General features: G+C 43.3%; 1 protein-coding gene across 1 annotated transcript; it reads right to left on the bottom strand.

Annotated features, from left to right (window-relative positions):
- Window positions 1-757: 757 nt before the first annotated feature.
- Window positions 758-16,333, bottom strand: slc22a7a (solute carrier family 22 member 7a). The gene is made up of 10 exons (XM_049572167.1): window positions 15,913-16,333; window positions 13,073-13,176; window positions 8,894-9,048; window positions 8,205-8,373; window positions 7,985-8,108; window positions 4,853-4,962; window positions 4,556-4,770; window positions 4,123-4,231; window positions 2,504-2,710; window positions 758-1,493 (listed from the first exon to the last, which is right to left on the bottom strand). The coding sequence occupies exons 1-10, from the start codon at window positions 16,276-16,278 to the stop codon at window positions 1,406-1,408; spliced, it is 1,647 nt and encodes a 548-aa protein (XP_049428124.1). The 5' UTR covers window positions 16,279-16,333; the 3' UTR covers window positions 758-1,405.
- Window positions 16,334-17,568: the final 1,235 nt, after the last annotated feature.

Below are 17,568 nucleotides of genomic sequence, written 5' to 3'. Positions count from 1 at the left end.
CTTCTACCCCTTTTCCACCAAATTAGCTATCTAGTGAACCAGACGTGTTTCCACCATTTTGGAGTGGAACCATTTTTATTAGGGATGTGTAATCAATGGAGGGCATTGCATAGTGCATAATGGAAGTAAACCATAGTAGCAAAATGGCAGATGACATGAAGCAGCTTTTTAGCCACAAACATGGCTGTTTTTTATTGACCAACTGCTGTGATTTCTTTTTTACAGTGCCATGACACGCGGTTATTTTTTACTGCGATATCGCCGCATTTCCTGCCAGGATATTGCCATGATAAGCAATTGTGTTTTACAGAGTATTGCCATATTTCCTGCCAGGAAAGGGCCACAGAAAGCAATTGTGTTTTACTTTTTAATTTTGCCACATTTCCTTTTGGGACAGTGCCATGGAAAGCGGCTGGTTTTTACCAAGTTGTCGCCATGTTTCCTGTCAGGGTAGCGTAACAAAAAGTGGTTGTTTTTTACAATGATACCGCCATGTTTCCTGCCGGGACAGTGACATGCAAAGCGGTTGGTTCTTTACCAAGATATCACTGCATTTTCAGCGGTTTTTGTGCCCACAAGATTGTGATCTTTCCCTAACCGCAACAAAGTGGTTTTTGTGCCTAAAACAAACCACACATTAACCGCAATGCCACTGAAATATAAAAGTTTCAGTGTGTCCACCACAAAATAACATACAAATGTAATGGATCCGTGGTTTGCAAACAACGAACAATGCCAACATTGTTTGTGGTGACTGGGTTGCAAAATACCTGCAGAACTATAGACATTTTAATTAGCCGCAGCTGGACTTTATTTTAACTGATAATGATGTTAAAAAGGTGAACATCACAAATATTGTACCTGCTAACATCTGCATGTTAGAACTGGCATTGTAATGATGTTAGCATGCTGGTTTTGGCATTTAATTAAAGCAGCACTGTACAGCCTCACAGAGAGTCTGGTTTTATTTACAGTATCTATAAAGTAGTTTTACTTTGGTTTCATTTGCTTTCGTATGTAGCTCTCCACCAACCATGATAGACACAAAAAGCTAAGTTAAATACTGTGTCACAGTGTGCCTTTTAATTCATTTAGTGAACCAGAATAAAGAATTTGAAGGAAATGTCTACCAGGCTTTGTCTTCTTCTGTGGCGTGTTCGCGGGGGTTTGTTTGTATTCAGTTTGATATCAGCAGATGTTCAAAGTGTCACCTGAAACTCAACACTGACAGTCATTGATTGACAGCTGAGTATCGTCAGCAGCTTGTTGAAGGTTTTAAAACAAGTCTTTAATGTCTGTTCTTCTCAACACATTTTTATTCCGACATACATTTGAGGTCATCTGTCCACGTCAGGCTGCAGACAGAATTAATCTTTTAGCTACCAGGGAGAAACTCTGCAGCTCATCAGTTGTCCTGTGACGCTGTCGTGTCTCGAGAGTTTATTTCCTTCAGCTCAATCTTTGCATCTCTGTTGAGGTCACTCTGCCGGTGTCTAAACAGAAATGAAGAAAAGAAGTTATTTTATCATCCACAAAGAAAAAAATTATACCACTGAGAATTGTGATTGTTGAGGTTGAAGTTTTAATTAACCTTAAATACCTGGACAGTAAAACTAGATGCCTGCAGTTAAATGTATGTGTTTGACTGGACTTAAGCTGAGAGAGAAGATGCAGCAGTTACAGTGCAAAGCAGGAAAGAGTGCAAATAAACAAAATATTAGCGATGCACAGTAGCATCAGCACGTCATCAGTATTGGACGATATTGGCTTTATGATAAAATATCAGAATCGGCCAACATGCTTTTACGTATTTAGCACAATGAATGAATAAATATCACACACACTCCACTCCATTCTCCATCTGCTGGTGGGCCACAATAAGAGTATGTATGTATTATATGATGTTAATTCCACTACAGAAGAGACTTAATATCACTTTAATTAGGTGGGGAAAAGGTGGATATATTGGTATTGGTTATGAGTCAAATGAGTTATTTATCAGCTATCGACAAAAATATTCAGTATGGTACATGCCTACAAAATATTAAAGTAAAGATTATCCAAAAAAGCAAAAACCAAATGTAAACAGGTTAACAGTAAGATGACATTTCCACCAGAGCTAGTGACACATGCGTCTCGATGCTTTTTATTCATTACCTATGGAGAGCAGGTCAAGCAGCTGCGCCGTGCATGGTGGGAGTGTTGCAGCGAGTTCGAGGGGGGAGGGGTTACAGAGTGTTGTCCCGTCTATTTGCATAAAGTAGACTAGATTGAACTTTATGATGCGCCTGCCTCTCGCCTCAGTGTTACTTTGTCACGTGAGTCGACTGCAGTGTACGATCTTTTCCTGACCCTAACCAAGTAGTTCTGTTGCCTAAACCTACATGACAATGAAGACAGCAACAAAGGACAAACTCCATGATACAGATCAGTGTCTTGACCACATAATGAAGATGAAGCAGTATAAAGACAAACATCTGAAAATATATACAGTATATGCTACCTTCCTTCCTCAACATCCAAGATGTTTTCAGGGAGAGGGACGTTGAGTGTCTCTGGGAGCATGAAGACCAAGCTGCCGCTGACGATCCCCGTCCCAGCAAAGATCAGCGGCGGCAGAAGAAGCCAGACGTCCTCCAGCAGCATGATCATTGGTGCCACGGAGCTCCCAATCCGACAGAGACATGAGGTGTAGCCTAAACCACACTGCCTGTCCAACGACACAACCAGGAGCTTCAGTTTAACGCTGTGCTTATAAAGACAGAACAAAGTCTTTACCACCAATGTGTTTTGTCTATCTGGCAGCAGAGGACATCAGTCAGTCAGTCAGTCAGTCAGTACGCACAGTGAAGTGGAGCTACAGTCCCAGCTGGACGAGGACATCTAACTGGCCTACTGTCCTTGTCCCAGTATCCAAGCACGGGAGGGGAATCCATTTATTGAGCCAAGTATGTGCGACTCCTCTACGATAGGTGGAGATATGCCCCCTTTCAGCTTGTTAGTATTGGACCTTTTTCCTGTTGACCTATTACGTCACAGACCAAACAATGGACAAACAAGTTAGCTACGGTTAGCTAGCTGCTAACTGCTACCATGGTGGACAACTTTACAGCTCTGTACATTTGGTCCGTCCAAAAAGTCACGGCTCTGGATGTAGATTTCTCCATGTTGTTACCGGCTTCTTCTTCTCTCACACATTTAATGCTATTGGACTTCCGGGTCAAAGCCCGGGGCGGAAACTGTGGAGCATGCTCAGAGCGCCTCGGCCAGTTTGGGTCTGACTGACTGTATACATGCAGGAGGAATTCAACTCCCAATTGCATTATTTAGGTGTGTTAGTCCGACTTTAAGACATTCGATTTAGTATGATTTCAGTCAGACTAACATGTTTATATGGATTTTAAAAGTCTGTTTTTAGTCGTACTAACACAATAAATACATTTTCTCTAAAATAGGTCCAACATGTTGGGTCAGATCAAGAAACCTTAACTTAAGTCGTGTTTTCATTCAGTTATCAAACAAAATTTAAGATAACTGGTGCAAAAACAAATGCAACTTAAGCACATTTCCATCAGCTGGTTCGGCGCAAATTAAGTTGGCTACGCAAAGCGTGGTTTGGTCAAAAGAAGAAGAAGTAGCGGTCAAGAACTGGAATCAAAACAAGTCCCCTCGGCCCTCTAACCATGCATCTACCAGAGAAAAACAGAGACAGGTCTTAAGGATGGCAAGCCAACCATCGAACAGATCCGCTCAGATAGTATTTTGCTGGTGATAACATTTGCAAGCAAGCAAGCTAATGTAGTAGACGTTAGACCTCTGTGGATAATTCAGCTCCCGTAAGAAATCTCCTCAACAGTGAACACTGAAGGAATTGTCACAAACCAGGAGAAGTTTCAGCTGGTTGCAATCTGCAGTCCTCACTGCCAGATTCCACTAAATCTCCCTGAATCTGACACACTGCTGCTTCAGTTTTTTTGAATTCAGTAGTTTTACTTGTCACAGAGATATTGTTACTTCTACTTCAGTACAGGATTAAATACTTCCATTCTTCCATTTTTGTTGTTGCCATGGCATCGCATGCAGGGTCCTGTATGTCCCTCGTGGTTTAATTCGGGGTTTTACCTGAGGATAGTTGGGTAGAGTTCAGTTGAGTAAAGGAACGCTGTGGTGAATGCTGCCTCTGAGAAACCCTTCGCCACCACAGCGATGCATGTACGAAGCACAGAGTACTCTGAGTGAGAAGCAGATGATCAGAGATGGGGTTATATACAGGACCTGTGCCTCAAAACCTCAAAGTGTTTATATTTTTTACTATTGGAAAGTTAAGAATCACGTTAATAGTGATTTTTATCTTCTTTCCTTCAACAAACACAATTTTGAGCAGAGAGAAAAACAGTATAATGTATGTATTATTTACATCAAAAGAAGAATGAAATGATTCAAACTTCCATTTATTTGATGTCCGACATCTGACTGGACCCAGTTAAACTTGGTGCGGCAGATTAAACTTTTCAACAGTAGTGTATGCGTATGTAGAGACAGGAAGTGATGTCACCTAAAGGTACAGCTGTGTTTATTCCTATCAGAGTTCCTGTTGTGATCAGAAAGCAGGCCTGGCCGTTCCGACGACCGATCCAGTCCAACACGAAGAAGGTCAGGATTTTGGCAGGAACTTCGATGGCACCGTAAATGAACTGTGTGAGGTACATGCTGACGCCGAAACCTGAGATCTTGAAGCTGATCCCATAGTACAGGAAGGCAACAGCAAACCTGCAGGTACACAGTCAGTCTGAATACTCACAGCAGCAGACAGCATTTGTTAAGGTCTAAAGGTCAGAGGAGGATTTGGTACCAGAACAATCCAGAACACAGGGTGATCTTCCTCAGCTGAGGTGTTTTGACCAGATCCAGGTAGGAGTGGTTCTTCTCAGCCACCTCAGACACCGTCACCTTCCCCAGAACCTGAAACAAGTAAGCACACGGTCAAACACTGACACGACAGCACATTTACAGAAGAGCTGCAGATATCACAGAGAAATAACAGCACGTAAGTGTCAAAGATGTTTGAGGTCATTGAGAAACAGTTTGTTTTACCACTCTTTAACATCTTGGTCACTATTATTAAACAAAAAAACATCATCATCTAAACTCATCCCTTCCTCTCGAAAAATTCAATACTATGTTTATTCCCACAACAGCAGCATCGTGTCACAGTTGCCACTATTTTTATTTACAGGGATAGTTCAGATTTTTTCGAAGTTTGAAGTTTGGAGAAGCAGACAAGGGGACCGCCTCGGAGGCTGAGCAGCAGCAAAATGTTATTTTAGCCTCCTAAAAACACAAGTATCAGTTGAAAGGCTGTAACTTTCAGAAAAAACTCTCTCTGAGGCTGTAAAGTGAACAGCAGTTAGCATCCTGTTGCTCACACTTCAGTGCGCGAGTACCAGACCCTCAGTTTTATGATGTATGGACAGAGATTGCTAAATAGGCTACATATTTACGATTGTTGTAAAAATAACGTTAGCCTTGCATTTGCTTGTTTTAAATGGAAATATTAACCTTTTCCTCTAGCTAGTGCACTAGCCTGCTAGCTAACACTGTCTGCTTATTAATCATGGATCATTACAGAATACACCAACTTTCACTACTGTTCATTTTAGGAGGACCACCACAAGGAAATGTGGTCTTTGTTTAGATTATCAAACAGACGATGGATACTTGTTTCTGGCTGCCAACATTAGCTAGCTGAAAGTTGAATCATCTTCCAGATGGTCCAGAGGAACAAATAGTCTTGGCTCTAAGCCCATGAGCTGCCTCCAGCAAACCCCGCTGACCCAGACTATATTCTGCTCCTCTGCTCAAAGAACCAGAGGGATGGCCGGAGGTCGGCAGGTTCTGTCGGCTTTCCTCCAGTGTCCACACACACCTGGATGTGGAGCCATTTTTTTCCCTGGGGGTTTCGTGTCCCTACCCTCCAGACAGGCGGACTTGTTCCTCAACAAAGTACAACAAATGACAACTTTCTTAATCAACATTTTAAGGTGGAAACAGATGGCTTCTCAGCTAACTTAGCTAGCGTGCTAGCTACTCTAGCTAATGCTGGCAGCCAGAAACAAACAACTAGATTAAATGCCCACTAAATGTTCGATAATTTAAACAAAGAACATGAACAGCTTTCTTGCTGGGGTCCTTCTGAAATGAGCAGTGGTTGAAGTGACTAAATTCTGTTATGATTGGGGAGTTTAAACATAGATATTAGCTAGTGCTAGCAAAGCTAGCTAGTTAAAATATTGACTACTTTGACTACCATGAAGTGACTGGCTGAATTAAAACCTGATAAGTTTTTGACTAGCATGGGATTGTGAGCCCTTGATTGGCCACATTAAAAAATGATTAACGGATACCCCACTGTAGCAAACCCATTTTGTTTTTTGTGCTTGCTGTTTCTTGTTTTGTCCAAGAAACGAAATGTTTACATGATTTCTTTAAATATAAATTACATGATTTGTGTTGCTATTAAGAAAATGTAATTTCATTCACTTTTATATGTATATTTTTGCCCATTTTGGAGATAATGGTTACGTTTTTAAACAGTGAGATTTTATTTTGAAGACCATTACTTCCTACTACCTTCCTGTGTTGTATTGCCGAACAAAACAAAGCCACTTGACTACGGAATTAATGAGCTAAGGGTAAAATGGCAAAAGTTCAAGGTAAACAAAGGAAAATAAAGCGGCAACAGCAACTTAATGATAAAAACGTCGAAGGTTGAGTGTATTTTGGTAACCCCCCGAGGAGGCATAAGGTTGGTGTGTGTTGTGCCTGCGGTGATTATTTGATTACCTTATGATTTGTGTCGAAAAGTATGCTAACTCTTTTGCCCGCCTGTTTGGTGAATTAGCGCTGTATTGCTTGGTATAATGTTGAGTTGTCTGAGAAAGTACTGTGATCATTTACCATTTATTATGGACAGAAGTGGAAACAGAAATGTGATTGCTTTGTCTTCTTTGTTTTTTGTCAGTTCTCACGTTGGTTTATGGAGCTGGTTTTGTGGAACAGCAATAAATGTTAAAACCATCAGTCAAGTCTTTTACCATCTTTCGGAGGGCATGCTACACCCACCCTCTCAAACTCCCGCATGTAAAAGTCTAAAATGGTGGCTCTGGAACTCGTGCACATCTAAAACAACACCTTTTCAGCCCTGCAGGTGGATGATCGTGCACTAATAGCACATGTTCAGGAGCTGAAGAGAGGCAATAATGCACTTGGGAGCACGCGTAACATCAAATCCTTTGGAGTGCTTGACGTAAATGTCAGTCCACAGGCTGCTAGAGGCAGCTGAGAAGGTCTACATATTTAGAATATTTTCACTGCTTTAACCTGCTGCCTCACAGCCCTTTCCGATAAGGATGAGATGCCGGTATCTCTGCTCTCCTCAAAGCCATCAAACCCCTATCACAAAAACAGTCATTTTACCTCGCAGAACTCGGAAGCTGCTGGTCTACAGCTGTCTCGACTGGTTAATGTGTTTGTGTTATTGTGTGACTGTGGTGAAACCAAACTAACCCTTCAAGACACCAAAGTCACACAATAACACAAACACACTACCCCAACAAGGCAGCCATAGACCAGCAGCTCCCACGTTCAGCAACGTAAAATTGCTGTTGTGTGGAATTAGGAGGATTTAATGGGATACATTGGCATAAACGGGATATAATTTAATAGGTTTGTTTTCTTCAGTGAATAATTACATATATGTACATATCTACATAGGAAGCGGATCCTGGTCTATGCCATGTTGCCATCTTTCTACAGTAGCCCTGAACGGACAAACCAAAAACTGGCTCCGTATAGGGACATTCATGTTCCTGTGTCCACCACCGTAGTTAAAGGCTCCTCTGCCAGTGTGGCAGAAACATGGATTTGATATTGACCTTGTCAGTTTATTCATGCTGGATGTTCACATTGAGTCAGTCAGTTGTACCTCAGTGTCCAGTCTGGATGTCTGTTCGTTCCTCCGGTTCATTTTGGCGCACTGAACCAGATACTTCTTGGCTTCCTCTACTCTGCCATTGGCCAGCAACCAGCGGGCCGACTCCGGCAGCCACCTAAAGAGCGATGGGGGAAACTGGCTTTTAAAAACACAGAGACACAAAGATATTTCCTGTAAGCATGAAGAACAGAGACTCCTCCTGACACCTCACCACCAGGAGATGATGGCAGCGACGCAGGGCGCTGTCACCGCCAGCACCAGGTGTCTCCAGTCTCGTATGTAGTAGGCCAGCAGGGCCAGGAGCATGTTCCCCACGCTCCACGACAAACTCATGACGGTGCCAGTGAAGGTCCGGTGCTTCACGTCTGTCCACTCGATACCTGAGCAGGAAGTGAGCCATGACAAACAGACTGCAGTGAAGCACATTAAGATTTCTCTGAGAACAGAAAACAGATTTTAAATACAGCAAAAGATTTTGACCTGTGGTCATAAATAACACGAGCATAAGAATAATAAATAACGTGTTGTCAGTATTATGTTTCTGCTATTTCAGCTTTAAATGATTGATTAGGCTTTTGCTCAGGTGGACAGCAATTACGATCAGATCTAATTATTCTCTGGCCTGTTTGGGTCCCCTCTGGATGGATGTCTGATGCACGTTGGGTTCTTGTTTGCTCCTCTTTTAGAGAGCTTTAACTGTGAAGCAGCAAATGTTACATTTGTGGAAGTGTTTGCTCTCATCATTTAGTTTCAACATTAATGAGACCATGAAGTCACGATTGTATGATAACGATTAAATATTCAGAAAAGAGATTATAGAGAAAATAAACAGTTAAAAATAAATAATAGAACTTTAAAACTCTATAAAGGTTTTGATTCTGTTTTGAATCAAGTTCTTACTGAGGACCACGCCGATGATTGACAGCCCACTGAGGGCCACACCGCAGAGTGCCCTGCAGACAGCGAACATGATGTAGGAGGTGGAGAAGGCCGAGGTGACTCCCAGAGTGGTGGAGGCCATTAAAGCCACCAGAAGCATCGACTTACGACCAAACCTGCAACACACACACATCAAATCACAGTACGTTTACATGACATCAGAGAAAATCGATTTACGGCCTTTGCACACTGAGTCCATGTTTTTTATCCGAAACTGAACACGTCTAAAAATAAAAGCAACTTAATGTTGTGTCAATCATGTTTGCACACTGAGTGACGGACACAGAGACACAGTTCATGCTGCGTCAGCTGAAAGAGTTAAATGTTGTAAAATAACCTAATCATAGCTGGTTGGTAGCTTTGCTGATTGTTTGGTTTGTGACGTACTAGGTCACCTGTAAATTAAATTAAACTAATTAAATGGTCTGGTCGAGCTGTAACTGTAGCTCCACTTCACTGTGCATTGAAACATGTTGCCAACTTGGTGACTTTGTTGCGTCTTGTCAGAGCCTCTTTTTATTTCTAAAAAGTGACTGGCGACGAATTAAACGACTTATTCAGACCATCAGGGAAAAAGTAAGAAAGATGTTCCAACATATTATATTGTATTGTATTTCATTCCCACGCACGCTGCTCAGAGTGATCACAGTTCATGGCTCCTCTGAGTCTCTCCCCCTCTCTCCTTTTGTGCAGGCACATGATGGGCCTGGGGCCGCCCGCACAGCAGGAAGGACACAGCCAAGAGTCCTCCCTGACTTGATTGAATTGCATGTTACCCAGTTTGGAGAGGGAGACCAGAACCGTGACCGGGGGTCGGTTCTGAAAGTCACACAATAGACCCTGTTACTGTCAGTAAACAGTATGACATTTTTGGTGGGCGGGGCTTAGCTGGAGGCAAAACAGTTCTCCACAGACATTAGCTAGCGCTAGCTAACAGGTTGTGTTGTCTTGTTTTAGACGATGGAGGAAGATGATGTGAGTGGTGCGTTCAGAAACACTCATTGTGAGTGTGGGAGCGCACTCTGACACAAACTGGAGCGTTGATAAATTGGGAGCGCTGTCTGAATGTGGCGTTGGGTTATCCAGAGGGTGCCGTAGCATTGTTCCGACCTCTCATTAGTCCGACATCCCGTTGTTCCGATATGTGATTATACTCGGCTATACTGTATTTGTGTACCATAGAGGATCAGCAACGCAACAAAAGTAGGCTACTGGTCGAGATACAAGTGTCATAGAGAGGAGAGAGTGAAACACCATAACCTCCTGTTATTAACTCTGGGGTCCGGGTTGTGTGGGGAGCTCTCCGCGGTGCTGAACGGCTCCCGGCGGGCATATTTCTGCCTTGATGGTGCACCGCGACCGGCTCTGGGTCAGCTGGGAAGGGCTTGAGCGGAGCAGGCTCACGGCTTATGTGTTTGTCACTTTCTTTTTTATTTTAACCCACACCATGATCTTTTCCTGACCCTAACCAAGTGGTTTTTGTGCCTAAACCTAACCAGACCTTAACCACAGGGCATCATGATGATTTTGGAACAACGGGACTTCGGAACAATGGGCTGTCGGACCAATGGGCAGTCCCCATCCAGAGCAGCGCACTCTCAGAGTGGCAGAGCGCACTCTGGACACTCTGTCTGTGGAGACGGAGCAGCAGAGCGCCGAGCGGAGTGAATGTGTGATTAACTTAACCGTTGGTTCATTCATGTAGAAATATAACGCTGCGTTTCTTCCACCAACAGGGCTCTCATTTTAGTGTAGAGCGTCAGACTGAATTTACCAACGCACCATGTCAGGTCACTCACTCTCCGGGACCGCCAGTGTTACTGGAATAAGTAAACACTGAGCAACGGGACCAGACTGGCCGACCCGTATGCTCTCACTCAGTGGATGGATGATGTCACAGGAAGCCAATCTTACAAAGGAGGACCACACTTGTTTGTTTTGCTATGGAAGCTAACGTTAGCTAATGTGCTAAAAAGTTAGCGTTGCAGAGAAATCCAATCTTCCTCTTAATCCCTCCCCAGTTTCTGATGAGGTGGACATGATAACCCTTAATACACATAACCTTATTCATCCCTACAACAGGAAATACTTTTTCCCTAACCTGATATGAAGTGTGCGCTGCACATGTGAGCATTTTTGATGATGGCCTCCGTCCAGTCCTTTGGTCTTATCACATTTAACCATAGTTGTCTTTGTTTTTGTTGACGGGCAGTGGCGGCTGGTTTTGAGCCATGACTCCTTCTATTCTGGCTCCCAATAACACAACAAGACAAACACATTTTAACACTCCTATGGAGCCTACAGCCCTGTGGGGGAGAGGCAGCTGCACCTCCAGCTGATAACATGATGTCACTGTGATGTCATCGTGATATCAGCACTAAAAAGGTCTATAACAAAAGCTAACTGATCGAGGGGCAGAGGAGGACCACTCCACAGGACTGTCTGCCAGCGAGTAAAGTTCTGACAATATTCTAATGATAGCGTACACTTCAACTGACTTCAACCTATTTTTATGTGGCTTAAGATGTTTTGCTGCCACCTGCGTCCACAGGCACCAGTCTCCTCTGACAGAAACTTTAACTTTACCTAACAGCTCCCTGCCATGCTTCCATTTCGGTCAGAGTATAATTAAGAACAGTACACCCACCACATGTAGCACCCACACACTGCTGTCTCATAATACATAAAGGTCCTGCAGGGAGATAGATTTTTTTCTCTACCTGTTTATATGGCTTGATCGCTGCACCCAATGTGTGATGATGTCATTATTATGCAAATGAGCACATACATCATCTGGGAACTTTTGGAGCGTGTCCTAGCGACTTTGATTGAAAGAGCAGGACATAATATGTACATTTTTTAAACAAAAACACACTGGGAGCACTTTGAGGACTCCTCACAAGCTCATGTTGGTATGTGATATGATGAAAAGCTCCAGAACAGCTCCTGCATGACTCTTGACGTGAGATTGTTTCGTAAATATGTCAAGAATGAACTTTTGAGCTGACATAGACGGGAAGTCCTTGTCAACTGAGCAGACTCCGTGCTGATGAAGATTTAAACCTATCTCCTCGTCCGAGAAAAAAGAAATTATTTTTCTGTGACAATTACAATGTAAACAGACGGTGTGTGTGTGTGTGTGTGTGTGTGTGCGTGTGCGTGTGCAGCAACACAATCATGTGGAGACAGCATTCTGTGTTGATAATTAATGACATGGGATTATGATGAGGTTACTGATATTTTGGGTTTTATGCAATGTAGAGAGTCATGTGGAGAATCTGCAGATGTTACCCCACACACACACACACACGTTTGTATCAGCAGAGCAGCAGCTGACTTTGTTGCTGAAAAGCACTTTGAATCGCCTTGTTGTTGAAAGGTGCTGCACACATTAACTAATAACACAGTGAGTCACGGTGCGGGTGTTCAGGACAGCGGCCCCCCTCTGAGGCTCATAGGAGTTGAAAATTCTATCTTAATGTGATCATTATGCGGCTGTGACTGTTGGGCACAGAGCTCATTTGATAATTTAATACCTTAAAGACTGTATCAGTCAAATTCTCATGAAATCTGAATTATTTATTTTTGTTTATTTTAAAATTTCTGTTAAGTTTATGAGGATCTCCATAAGCTACTGCAGTGTAGCATCTATTCTTCCTGAGGTCCACAGCAACAGAAACAATGACTCAGTCAAACAAGACAGCTCCTGCTAATACAGTAATCAAAATATATGCTTTTCCATTATCTCATCACTAATCAGTAACTATCCACAAGAGGAAAATTTAGTTTGCAGCGAAAAATATAACATGATCATCTATTAATCCGTTAAAATCAGCTCCACTTCACCAGTACTGATGCGAAAATGCTGCTTTCATGTTTATGAGAGGGTGATAACAAACCAGTAACGTTTCTAACACTCTGAGAGGGAACGTTACTTTTGAATCATTAAGTATCAGCATGTTGCTATAATATAATATTAATTTACTAAAGTAATGATGCTTTAATGTTTTTCCACGGTGTCATTGGTGCTGCAGACAGAGGTGATGTCGGTCATAATTAACAACTTTATTGATCTCCTGCAGCGTCACAGTTTCAGGTGACTGTGAGGGTTTTAAACAAAATGACTCCCGAAGAACTCACTTGTCAGAAAGCTGTCCAAACAGAACTGATCCCAGCGTCACACCGAGGAAGAAATACGTGGCGAGAGCTTGATTCAGCTGTTTGTCGTCACACACCAGATCCCACTGCAGAGAGACAGACAGGTTCAAACGCAGGCCACACAACTCCTGTCTGTCTGAGACACACCTCTCACTGCACCTCTCTCCAAACCGTCACTGATGATCACTGTGAAATTATTTTCACATTCTGACTGTCTAAACGAGTGAATTCAACTTCTGAGTTTAACAGCACACCGCATCCATCCCCACTTTCTTTACCGCTCCTCCAGAGGTTTGTGTCCACAACCCAGTCGCCAGTAAAAATGTTGGCCTCACACTTCTGCAAACCATGGATAATTATGTTGCACAGTATTATGCAGCAGACGTGTTGAAACTTTATTCAACGACGCTGAGGTTGACGTGGTTATGTTTAGGCACAAACAACAGTTGATAATGATTAGAAAGGATCATGCTTCGGTGGATAATATCCTGGCAGGAAATGTAGCAATGTCACCTAAAAAGCCGCTGGATAAACAGCATAGGGTTGCTACAAAACAGTTTGGTGTCTGAAAAGCTGCTGGAAACACAGGCGCTAAATCACCACTATTTTTGTTGTTTGTCTCGATCAGTGGTCTGCAGCTTGGTGGGCGTCTCTCCAAGGTGGCACGCCAACCACATCCCATTCCCCTCAGGATGGACGGTATTAACCGTGGTGACTTTTATCCAGCGCCATCATCAGGTCAGCATGTTTGGTTTATGATCAAATACCTGCAGAACTGATGACATTCACATCACCCTCAGCTGGACTTTGTGTTACTGCTGTTTAGCTAATTAATTAAAAAGAACTGCTCCTGGGAATTGAATGGTTGTTTCCACTTTTTTGCTCTTGCGTGTCAGAGGACGTCTGCATAAACCTGAATCCTCCTCAACCACCGGGATGTTTCAGGCCCAGTTCAGACCAAAGATTCATGATGAGAGGAAACTGTTTCAGATCGTCACAGAGAAAAGTGTCAGCAGTGTGAACTGTCTGAGCTGGACTCAAGCCGGCTGATGGTGTCACCTGACACTCAGCTGGTCAAATGGCCGGCAGCTGGTTTTAAAGCACGTCACCTGTTTCAACAGCCAATCAGCTTGTAGTGAAGTCAGCTGGTCAAGTCAAAATGACCACAGACGGCATGTTGGCTTGCTGCAGCAGGTGCTCCGTCCCCACAGAGCCCTCTGTTTCTGTCCTCGCGGTGTGCAAAGCTGCAAATCAGAATGGAAGTACAGAGAGTTGTTGACTAGAGATGATACGCCGTCTCATGGTGGTCACTTCCTGTCGACGTTACAGATCAGAAGCACAGAGAGTCGTTGACTAGAGATGATACGCCGTCTCATGGTGGTCACTTCCTGTGAAGCGGCAGGTTTTTACAACGTTGTAGAATGACATATTGCAAGTGGTTGCATGTTTCAACTCGTCTCGTTGCAGGTCTTTGGTCTGAACTAGGCTTTACAGTATGAGGTTCAGTTAAAAATGAACAGCATCTTGTTGCGTCTCCTCTGAGTCAGTTGGTGTTCCTCAAAGTTGAGGAAGGATCCTTAAATGGCTGAATTTCAAGAGGGCTAAGTCATTAAATCCCACCAAAGGACTGTTCCAATATCAAGGATCCTCCTAATTCTACCCAGGACCGAGTCCTTTCTTTAGAGAATTTCCAAGGATGCATGTGTGTATCCTCAGTGGGCATGAAGTACCCACAATTCTTTGCATATGATTTGCCGGTATTGGAGGCAGGGCCTCTTCAGTGATGCGCACCTGGGCACTCGCTAGTATTTGTTCTTTGGTTACAATAATTCACCACTTTGACTTCTCCACAAAGTAATTGTTGGTTTGGTCTAAAAACTGTCCTATTTGTGTCATAAGGCATCTTCCTCTGTTGTTATCGAAGAACCTAATAACCTCTCATAACACTGAGATTTGAGGGTTGGACTGACTGGACAAACGCACTGAGTTTATTGGACACGCACTGTTTCAGTCATGGACCTTCAGCACTCATCAAATTCACAGCACATGAAATACGTCTTTGTTCTCAAACCGCAGACTGCAGTAACCAATCAGATCTGAAACACCTCAGACAGTCACCACATCAACAACTGATAAAACATGACTGTAATGAGGCAAAAACAAATGTGTTGTTTAACAGTGTAAACTTAACAATGAGGGTTCATGTTCCAAATATTGTGTCTCTGTTTGTCAGTATTTCATTGACCTCTGCAGCTGTCACCCAGATTAGCATTCAGCCCAGCTGCTGGAAGAAAATATCGACATTGTACATTTCTACAAATCACGAATATGTAACATTTGTATGTTTCATACGTATCAGCATTTCTAATGTGGCGCAGTATATGTGCTGATTTTCTCATCATAAGGTGGAGGGGATGGTGACACCAAGCTGCAGAGCACTGTGCGAGACCTACAAACAACAAAACCAGTTGTTTTTTTAATGACCCGTCGCTGTTTTTTTTTTCACCCGTGATTGTACCACGCAAAGCTATTGTTTTTTACCAAGACATCAACGGCTTCTCCTGCGCCACCAAATCTGGGTATGTTGAGCCCAAATATAATGTTTTCTTAATAACAACTAAGTGGTTTCTGTGCCTAAATATAACCACACATTATTAAGGGCTGACATGTAAAGTTTCAACATATTGCCTACATCACAATGTGTAACGTATCAGTCTGACTTCCACTATAACAAACACTGAAATCCACTTCACTGGTCAGGTTCAGGCAACAGAGAAGAAAATGCTTCAATAAATTAAAATTCTAAATGTTATTCTTTTTACCTCGGTGGCCGTTGTGGAGCTGAACTGTGATTGGTCGTAGATCCACCCATGGGGACAAGGTGCTGTCCTGTTTTGTGGGTTGAGCCCGGAGGTCAGAGGGGGGTCATAGACTCTGCAGGAGCTGAGGGAGTCGTCATCTTGACGGGGGATCCTGAGGGCCAGCCTCTCTGGGTCAGAGCTCAGCGACACCCCATCTCCGTCCTCTGGGCTCCCGAGGGCACAGCGGTGAGGAGGTGTCGCAGAGACAAAGTTGTGCAGGAGGAAGTGGAGGGGGAGGATGGCACGGGGGAAGCACAGGATGAACAGGAGCACGAATTGGAACTTGGAGAAGCCACCAACATCGTCTAAGACCTCCTCGAACCTCATGGTGTCGAGATCAACAGAATCCACTCTCTGCTCGTCCTCTGATGTCTCTCTGTGTCGCTCGCTGTCTGTGAGTGAAGACAATCAGCTCTGTACAGTGAAGAGTGGTGAAAGGGAGGTGCTGTGTGTGTGTGTGTGTGTGTGTGTGTGTGTGTGTGTGTGTGTGTGTGTGTGTGTCCACATGATTTCTCTCTGTGTAGATGGGTTCAGGTTACTCTGTTTGTACCTGTAGGTAGATTTGTTTTGCAGTAGACAAATCAGCCAACAGGTACATTTACAGGAAGTTAAAGCTGATGTTGGAGGCTGATTGACGGCGTTGTTGTCCCCAGCTGACCTGCAGCAGAACAGATCCAATTCTTCTCTGTTGTCAAACAACCGTCCAGCTTGTGAAGGATGTAAAGCCCCGTCTCCACCAAACCTTCCAGTCCAGCACCCAGCACCATTTTCACAACAAAATAGAACAGGCTGCAGTGAGAGTCTCTCTCCATGGGATATTTCAAAATAGCAGCTTTGTGCATTTAGTCCTTCTCAGGCAAGCTCAGGGGTTTAGTGTTGCTGTAGCCCACAGGAAGTGAGGATTAGAATATATGACCTTCACATAATCCGCTCCAAATGAATCTATATTTTTAAAGTCATTACTAAAAGTGTGTGTCATATAAAAACTAAAGTGATGGTCAAAGTTGTCACAGTGAAATTTAAGGTGTGCTGATGGATTCACGTCATCAACTCATGCATTGAGTAACATTACAAGTTAACGTTCCACCTTAAAAGTTGCCGGCAGTCGGCCCAGTGAATGAAGTGATTTTTTTCTCTTTCATTTTATAGTTGTAGTTTACTGATGTATGAACAGAGGTTACATAAAACCAGAGTGAGCGTCCTCTACTGACCAATCAGACTGCAGTGTTCACAGCTCCACCTTTTAGTACCAGATCTGTGTGCTAGGTACCCCAACAGAGGGGGGACCAAACATGGGGACGCTAAGGAACGCTTCTGTTGGGACCATCCACAACTTTCACTGTGGAGACAGAAACTATGAACTGAACTGAACTGCTCTGTGGAAACAGGGCTTTATCAATTTGCAGTGAAAATGTTGCTGCATGAGTTTAATTAGTTGGTTTCCATAGGCTGACTGATGCGCTTCCTTCCAGGCAGTTGATGCTTTCGTGTCTGATGAAACTTTCTCAACCAAAACGCCAAAGTGTGACATTTGCTCAAATATCTGGTCTGTTTTTGTCTCAACACATTTTATTGTTACAATTGTATGTCACGTGTTTAACAGAACCGATAAACTGA

This window comes from Epinephelus fuscoguttatus, linkage group LG3 (genome assembly GCF_011397635.1).
Source record: "Epinephelus fuscoguttatus linkage group LG3, E.fuscoguttatus.final_Chr_v1".
NCBI lineage: Eukaryota > Metazoa > Chordata > Actinopteri > Perciformes > Serranidae > Epinephelus > Epinephelus fuscoguttatus.
The sequence above is the reverse complement of the archived record's forward strand: the minus strand, read 5'-3'. Positions and strand labels throughout refer to the sequence as shown.

What these genes read in the sequence shown, in the direction of transcription:
- slc22a7a (XM_049572167.1), bottom strand. Translation starts at nt 16,278, where the DNA reads ATGAGGTTCGAGGAGGTCTTAGACGATGTTGGTGGCTTCTCCAAGTTC. An exon ending in GCTCCACAACGGCCACCGAG is followed by an intron (nt 13,177 to 15,912) that starts GTAAAAAGAATA and finishes GTCTCTCTGCAG; the next exon opens with TGGGATCTGGTGTGTGACGA. An exon ending in CTCTACCCAACTATCCTCAG is followed by an intron (nt 2,711 to 4,122) that starts GTAAAACCCCGA and finishes GTCGTTGGACAG; the next exon opens with GCAGTGTGGTTTAGGCTACA.